Genomic DNA, 8788 nt, shown 5'->3' with positions numbered 1-8788 from the left:
CCCCCCCCTCCCCCAGTGCTAACTATGTCCAAAAGTTCTGTTCAAAGACAAAGAATCATGTCATTAGTAACAACATCAAAGCTTTTGATATACAGTTGACTCTTATTTTGATACACCTGACACATTTCATTTGAAGGAAGGAAACATGAAGGTTTTATTCTATTCTTGGAAGACACTTGAGATCTCTCTCCTCCTCCCCCACCCCCCCACCCGTTGCATCGAGGCCCCGGCTGCCTTTCCTCGTAGATGCTCTGAAACTTGAATATAACACATTTTGAAAGGCTGACTAACCTCGAATCTGTGTTGTGATGTGCAATACTGTTTCTAATGTTTGTATAAAAAGTAAGAACTACAGTGTAAACCTTTTTAAATGCAGATTTATTTTTTTCATTGCATATTTTGCAGATTTCTGATCCACAGTGTCATTTTTTACTGTCAGAAAAGATTGACCCCAGTTTTTTCATTGCAACTATTTTTAAATCCAGAAATCTTTGTACTGATTGTAAATGATTGTAGTTATTTTGGATAGTGTTTTGCTAACAAAAAGGAGAGACTTTTTCATGCATATTTCTATTTCATTTTCATCTTGTTTTATCCCACGTTGGTATTTCATTTAATAGTAGCAGAGTTCTTGGAATAATTTTTCATACTTAAATGTCATTGGTATCATTTTGTATTTTTATGTGGAAATTCACAATATATAAAAAATGAAGATGCTAATTGCTGAGATATTATTTTAAGTTTAATTATTTTTAAAGCTAAATATTTGTAATTTTATTGTTAAAGTGACTAATTTCTAAATCAGAGTTTGTGTATAGATTCACAAAAGTGGTTTATGAGGTGTTTGGATTGTAATTATTACTGAATGGTTCTTTGATATGCAAAATGAATATCATGTTTATTTTTATTTTTGTTGGTTTTGTATTTAAATGGGGTGTTGATTACAATCTTTTGTTTTTTTTCTTTCACTTCCTGAATAAAGACCCATTCTGTTTGGACACAACATGGCTGCTGCTGCTGCTACTGCTGCTGCGTGTGTTTTAAAGAAAACGATCTGAGACTGATGGAAGTCCATTTATCAGAGACAGTGTTGGGAACATATGCAAAAAAAAATTATACGATAAATACTAAATATTTCATATTTTTACTTAAGCTTCCTCATACTGATAGCAGGATCTGGTTAGATTTTTTTAGCATTTGACTAACTCAGTGTAAATCAGTGTGGGGGTGGGGGTCAGAGTGTACTTTAAGTACAATTTAAGGGTCTGTTTTTATAGACGCGCTGACAGTTTTGTTGTCATTATTTAGAATTCCTCATGGGGGCGACAGAAACTACGCACTATGGTTCTAAATACTTTTCTCACACTTCTGTGGCTAACTTACATAACAATCAAGAAAAAACATAGCTTTTATAATTATATAATTCCTTATAATATACATGATAATCTATATCTATAGGATATAGACTCGGACTCAAACTCAGGTAATGGTGACTCGACTCAGACTCTTCTTTGGTGACTCGGACTTGGACTCGAACACTGGGGACTCGAGACTCAGACTCGACAGTTGGGGACTCGACTGCAACACTGCTTTCAAGTCCACTTCCAGTGATCAGCAGCTCACGACAGCCCTTGCTGTGTGTAACTTTTTTATGTGATATCATGTATATAGCTGTACAATATACATCTCAAGTGTTAACATAAAGGTTAATCAACACATTGATTAGCTGAAATAACTTCATTAAAGTAACTAGTCACGTTAAAATATCGTTGATTAATGTTGGAGACATTATTTTTTTTATAAAGGTAGCCTCCATTTAATCATGTGCGGTAAGGAAATAATCTCAGAAGTCCCCCTCACACTTCCTCACATCACTTCTGGCCCCATCTAGGGGCGAGTGTCAGAAATACAAGGGAGACCAACACAGGCACACATGACTTCTCCCTTTTATTAATCAGACTTTTCACTGAACAGCAGCTTTATTCTACAGATTCCAAGCTGCTGACTTCTACACTGAGGGTCTGACATCTAATGAGTCTTCATCCATGACATAATGGAGTTGATTGTGTATGCACACGCTGAGTTTCTCTGGATGATGTGTGTTTGCTTTGGGGAAGTTTATGAGGCAGAGAGAAGGGAGTGGATAAGAGGAGGAGGGGGAGGGAGGAGGAAAGGTTGGATGGAGGGAGTTCAGACTGCTGCTGCATTACAAAACACTGTCAGCAGCGAAGCAGCTGAGCTCTGCACGCAGATATCTGAGCACAGCAGGAAAGAAAAAGACAAATGACATGATAGCCAAGGGGTCAAATCATCAAAAAGAACGGAATCTGAGCACATAGGACGAAGATTCTCAAACACTGAGAATACTGATCAGCTTTGGAGATGAACAGCTGCACACTGTGGGGTAAGAACACTGTAACATACCTCTGTCTGCACTGTTGACCTTCCATTCAGGGTATTAACAAAAAAGATGGACACAGAAACACTTTCATCTTTAAGACTTTCAGTTCATGCCAAGTGAATACCTTGAGTGACTTTACACCCACATGTATGCATGCATGGCTTCTAATTTAAATTATTTAAATATATATAGTAAATGGTCTCCCTGAAATAAGTTATTGTTATATTATTTGTTCTTTTTTAGACTTTTCAAACATGATAACCTGGTATTATAAACCACCTGCCGCCTGAGGAATCATCAGTTAACTTGTGCCTGACATCAATTACACACACCCCGAGGCCGTCACAGAGACTGCCATTACTTAAAGTGGACAGACATTCTCAGGGAAGGATAGCCAAAACACAGTCTTTTCATTGTATCTGTAGCATCTGCCTTGCTCCACTGGGAAAAGAAGACAGTTTAATACATTTGTTATCTACAAAAATAAATCAGAAATGGCCTAATTTTTTAAATGAATGTTGTTGTCCCTTTGTTGCGATTGAATGAGTTGCAGGCACATACATCCATGTAAGAGCATTTTTCACATGCATTTATGTCCTCATGCCCACGTACAGGCACGTCCACGTGTGTGCGTGTGTGTGTGTTTGTGTGTGTGTGTGTGTGTGTGTGTGTGTGTGTGTGTGTGTGTGTGTGTGTGTGTGTGTGTGTGTGCGTGTGTGTGTAAAGAGACGACCATTTCTTTAGTAAAAGCCATTTTACTAATGCTGACATCATTGCTGCAGAGAGAGTTGGTAGGTGGGGTTTCTCTCTCACAGGACCTCACACTGGCTCTGTGGCCAGGTCAAAAAACAACAACACAATGACAGCATAGAGGGGCTGTATGTGTGTGTTTGTGTGTGTGTGTGTGTGTGTGTGTGTTTCACAGAGCAGCTTCATGTCATGTGTCTGTGTGTCCATCCTGTTTATCTCATTGTGTTTATAGTCCCGTTAGTAGACACATCATTTGTCTGAAGCAGCATCTTGCACTGACAGAACGTGTAACACAAAGGAAAACACGTTGCAATAAAAAAAGACACTTATTTTTAAAAGAGATGATCCCTCTCTGCAAACCTGACACACATGTTCCGACGCCCCCACTGACAGAGAGAGCCAAAGAGCAGATGCAGAACTTACATTCTCACACCCACATGGACCAATATGCAGAGAGACAAAACACGCATGTGTATTAATGAAATCCATAAATCTTAACGCTAAACTTTTACTTTTGCATTTGGTCACTCCCTAAAGACTTTCTTGAAGAAGAAGACATCTTGTTGGTATTGGCAAGCTTCCATAGATGGCATTATTATGGGATATTTGATGTCCAACATCTGCCAGAGTGGACAAGTGTTATTGCTTTTAAACTGGTGGTTGTGTTGCGTCAGTGAAACACAGTTATACATGATGAGATCAGGTCTTTCTCTCCCTGTAACATACATATACATTCTGTATATACATATACTGTTTATGTCAGCGCGAGTGCCATTGCTTCATGATTAGGTTTCCCCTGACAGACATTGTGCTGGATGTTATGTCATAACTTGGGAATGTTTTGGCAAAAAAGAAGAAGACTTGGAACAGAGACAAAGGTTTCGCTTGAGGTCTCACTTGCTATTCTGTGGTGGATGAGAACATCAGTGTGAGACAGAGTCAAATAGCAATTGCTTCTCATTAAAAGAGTCACATCTGGCCTCATGCTGTACTTGATCAGAAATTAGATTCACTGATATGCAGTCGTACTGTCTGTGACCATGACAACACTGTTGTAAGTGTTTTACAGCAGTGTGAAAACTGACAGCAGGCTCCCGAGAACCTGTTTAAAAGTCTGGCACCATAAATACAGTTTCTGTCTTATTGATTGCTTTTTATCTTTCCCCTTTGCTCTGAACATCTGCAAACACAAAACAATTTTGTTCTGTATTTTTGACAAATTATGCTATATATTGCGCACTGAGATAAATACCAATCTCCATGTGGACAGACATTGAAGAGGTCTTAAAAGCATGTTAGATGTCAGCAAAGTTATCTTAAAGTTGCTGTTTGCATTTACAGATTTGAAGATGTGGGCGCTGATGGGAGCAGTCTGTCTGTGCCACTGCGTCTTTGGACAGCTGTTTGAGACCAAAGTGAAAGGAGCACCGCGTCTGATCTGCAGTGTCCCCGGGCCACCGGGCCTGCCTGGCAAACCTGGTCCCAGCGGGCCCCCAGGAGCAGATGGGAATGTGGGTATCCCGGGAAGAGATGGCAGAGATGGCAGGAAGGGTGAAAAGGGAGAAAAGGGAGACACAGGTATATGATAAAACATAAACAGACACAGCATCAGTTTATGTGTGCCGATAAATAAATAAATACCACCAGTCCGTGCAAGGGAAAAGCTGGCACAGAAAGGTTTCCTTATTTGACAGCTGGCGTGAGCAGGAGCTGACCTAGAGAAGATGGATCGATGAGTTCCTTTGAAAAAGTCATTTCCATAAATAGCGTGGTTATAAAATGAAGTGTCAGACAAACTATGCAGGAGTTGTTTAGAATGGCACACACTGCAGGCTGAAAGATGATCTATGTAATCAGGCTTCAGGCCTCCAACTCCCCAAAAGAACATGAATGTCATGGACAGTACAAAGCTGATAGGTACACCTTCTGTACATAAAGTGTCCTATGAAGCAACATAAAACCATTCTAAACTCAAGGTCCACTTACTAGCCTTTTTCCCCAGCTTTCAATCTTAAAGGTGCAGTAGGTAAGACTTATAAAACTAACTTTCTGCCATATTTGCTGAAACTGACCCCATGTTCCAGTAGAACTACATGAAGCAGGACATTTAAAAAAAACAATCTGGCTCCTCTGGCACCACCAACAGCCTGTAGTGCGATTTGCAAAAATCCACTGCTCCCTGTTCAGATGCACCAATCAGGGCCAGGGGGGGTGTCTAACTGCGTGTCAATCACTGCTCATGCACACGCATTCATTCTCCCTTGTGGGGGGAGGGGCTTAGGAGACAGTTTTGGGCTTTAGCAGAAAGGGGGGAGGGACTGAGAAGTTGTAGATGTTCTAATTTTTTTGGCTAAGTCCTGGATCTTCACAATCCTACCTACAGCACCTTTGTGGGGTACAATACAAACAATTAGTAACACTTTGTAATAAGGGTACAACTTATATAGTTAAGTAATGTTCAACTAATGCATGACTCGTGATGATTTGTATGCATGAATTAATGCATGCAGGATGTATGTGTTGCTCACCATTATTAACAAATGATCAAGCTTTTACGTGATAAGTTTGCACTTAATAGAACATCAGTTCATCATCACCTCATACATTAATTGATTAGCGACCAAATTAACAGTACTATGTATTAGAAGTAGTAGTACACTGAAATATTAAGCTTTTTTTTAAACTGGTTGTCACCAAACCCAACCAAAATTATATAGCAGGTGCCAATTGACATATTAGAGGAGAATAGTCTGGAATTGAGAAAATAAATAGTTTCATATTTCTATGAGAATATATGCTGTCCTGCTTTCAGAGAGGCTGAGCAAATGCATTGGTCTGACATGAACTTTTATGCAAGTGGAATCCAGCTAATTTGGCTGCATAAAGTAACTGGGAATTAATGGTTGAGCAGCACAAATTCATGATACATCCTGCATTAATTCATGCATTAAATCATCATGAGCATGATGTGCATTTGTTAAACATTATTTAAGCATAGGATTTGTCCCCCTATTATAAGGTATTACTTAACAAGTTATCCTGGTTGGTCACAGCTTGGTAAAGCTTTATTTACTTTATTTTAGAATATTCAGAAGGTGAAATATTCCTGGAGGTAAAGCTGCCACAAAGCTGCAAAAATATTTGGAAGGATTGCGTCTGTTTGTCTCGTCCAGCAGAAAGAACCACTGTATTGATATCAGCTATGCAGTGTAAACTGCCATAAATCTGTCACTGATAACGCACCTGTGTTTCCATTATGTGTGGAAACAAGAATTCAGACACATACCTCCATCAAGAGCTCACCTGTGTTTGCACCAACATACAGTGTTCCCTAGCTACAGGGAATGTACTGTGTAGTCAACTAAATATAAGATTTGGAAGAATCAACCCAAACTGTGCTGTTCAAATGTCAAGATGTCTGTGTTCCAAGGCTAAATTACTGCATGACATTGGGTGGGCTTTTGTGTTTCCATTGACTATTCCTTTAAAGGCAGGGTTGGTAACTATTTCCAATATACACTTTTTCATATATATCGTTTGAAATGGCTGATGATGATGATGATCTGAAAAAGGAGCAAAAAAGATCCGTCATCTGTAGCTGCTGTAATCCTGTAAAAACGCCCACCAATCACAGCCTCGCCGTCTGCCTGGAAAGAACCAATGAAATGCCTCCTTGCCCTGCTGCGCGTACTCTGCCTGAGCTCAATGTGCATCGTCGCCAACGCAGTTACTGCAAGTCTACTGGAGAACGGAGGACAAAACTGACATGAAGTAGTTTTTTTAAAGATTAGTTTTTGGGATTTTTTTTAATTAGACAGTGATACTGCATAGACAGGAAAGGGGGGAGAGAGAGGGGATGACACGCAGCAAAGGGCCACAGGTCAGATTCAAACCCCGGCTGCTGCCAAGGACTCACACTCTACCAGTTGAGCTAGGGGTCGCCCCCATATGAAGTTGTTTTGATGAGTAATATTGCGGTTCTTTCTCCGCTCTGCTCTGATGCAGAGAGGCAGCAGTGCTCGTGCACGTCTGTGTGTGGGTCGGAGCCCTGAGGGCAGGGGGAGGGGTGAGATTGAGCCCTGAAGAGACGCTACTTTAAAATCTCACAAGCTTTTCAACATTACCAACCTTTAATAGTCAGGTTCAACACATGCAGAACAGAAACTCATTCATATGGCAGAGCACTGCCAGCAACGATCATTATATCTATCAGTAGTCTATATCCACGACGTTCCTCTTCCAGGATTGCTCTGGTTAAGAAATTCCGCCGGATGTCACTTTTTTGGTCAGATGTTACCGTTACCTTCCTCTTTCTTTGTGTTGTAATTTCTGAGGACTATGGTTAACTGCTCCTCAGATCTCTGCAGGGTAAATCCAGACAGCTAGCTAGACTATCTGTCCAATCTGAGTTTTCTGTTGCTCGACTAAAACAACTTTCGATGGTACACGTGTTCCACCAAAACAAGTTCCTTCCTGAGACTATTTAGCAGAGGCACCGTCCAACGCTTAACGCCGCCCAAGGATTGGTTTAAAGAAATGCCAATAAACCAGAGCAAGTTTTTCTCCCATCCCGGAATGCTGTGTGGACTCGCCAGACCCTCCTCCGCAGTGCTGTGGAGGAAGGTCTGGCAAAGCGAGACTAATCCAAGAAGATTTTTTTCTGTTTCAGGGTTCAAGGGCAGAGTTGGCCCAACAGGTAGGATAGGAGGCCGAGGTGATCGTGGCCCTGCAGGGAAACGAGGCCCGACCGGAGAGAACGGAGATGTGGGCCTAGTTGGTTCTCTGGGCCCTGACGGAGAGAAAGGGGACAAGGGCAAAAGAGGGCCAAAGGGAACTGCAGGAATCTGCAAGTGTGGCAGCCTGCTGCCTAAATCTGCCTTCTCTGTGGGAATCACCAGCAGCTACCCTCAAGAGAAAACCCCCATCAAGTTCAACAAGGTCCTGTTTGACGAGGGCGGACACTACAACCCACAGACGGGCAAGTTCATCTGCGCATACCCAGGCGTTTATTATTTCTCCTACGATATTACACTGGCCAACAAACACCTGGCCATTGGTCTGGTGCAGAATGGTCAGTATCGCATCAAAACCTTTGATGCCAACACAGGGAACCACGACGTTGCATCTGGGTCCACTGTGATGTACCTGAACTCAGAAGATGAGGTGTGGCTGGAGATCTTCTTCCACGACCAGAATGGTTTATTTGCAGACCCGGGCTGGGCGGACAGCTTGTTCTCTGGCTTCCTTCTATACGCAGACACAAACTATTTTGACACACTGGCAGAGGACTATACATAGAACCTGGAAAACACAAACTGCTAGTCACTGTTGGTTTTTTTTATAATTTTATTACACACATAGTATGGTCAAACTATATTTTTATACAAACATTTGTACTGCTAGTTATAGTGTTACTATAGAGACTTATACTGATTTGAAATTATATTATTTGATTAAGCTTAAATAAGTTTCTGATGTATTTGTTTTGGTGTGGAGTTGAATCAATAACTTAAATAAACATTGTTGACTGGTCGAGCTTGGTTTGGGGATTCGCCTTTATAAAAAGACTAAACTGAAGCATGTGTGAGACGAAGTTATTGCAAAATATAATGTGAAAAGTCAAAATGGGTCAGCCGT

General features: G+C 40.9%; 1 protein-coding gene across 1 annotated transcript; it reads left to right on the top strand.

The window, feature by feature from the left end:
- Nucleotides 1-2202: 2202 nt before the first annotated feature.
- LOC120565247 (complement C1q tumor necrosis factor-related protein 7) lies at nt 2203-8614 on the top strand. The gene is made up of 3 exons (XM_039810866.1): nt 2203-2404; nt 4493-4729; nt 7821-8614. The coding sequence occupies exons 1-3, from the start codon at nt 2383-2385 to the stop codon at nt 8447-8449; spliced, it is 888 nt and encodes a 295-aa protein (XP_039666800.1). The 5' UTR covers nt 2203-2382; the 3' UTR covers nt 8450-8614.
- Nucleotides 8615-8788: the final 174 nt, after the last annotated feature.

The sequence above is a fragment of the Perca fluviatilis genome, chromosome 9 (genome assembly GCF_010015445.1).
Source record: "Perca fluviatilis chromosome 9, GENO_Pfluv_1.0, whole genome shotgun sequence".
Lineage (NCBI taxonomy): Eukaryota > Metazoa > Chordata > Actinopteri > Perciformes > Percidae > Perca > Perca fluviatilis.
This window is presented reverse-complemented; position numbering and strand designations above follow the sequence as displayed.

Bases quoted from the DNA above. Each gene is read 5' to 3' on its own strand.
- LOC120565247 (XM_039810866.1), top strand. From the start codon at position 2,383: ATGAACAGCTGCACACTGTGGG. The intron at 2,405-4,492 runs GTAAGAACACTG...TTGCATTTACAG, and splicing joins GAACAGCTGCACACTGTGGG to ATTTGAAGATGTGGGCGCTG. The intron at 4,730-7,820 runs GTATATGATAAA...TTTCTGTTTCAG, and splicing joins GGGAGAAAAGGGAGACACAG to GGTTCAAGGGCAGAGTTGGC.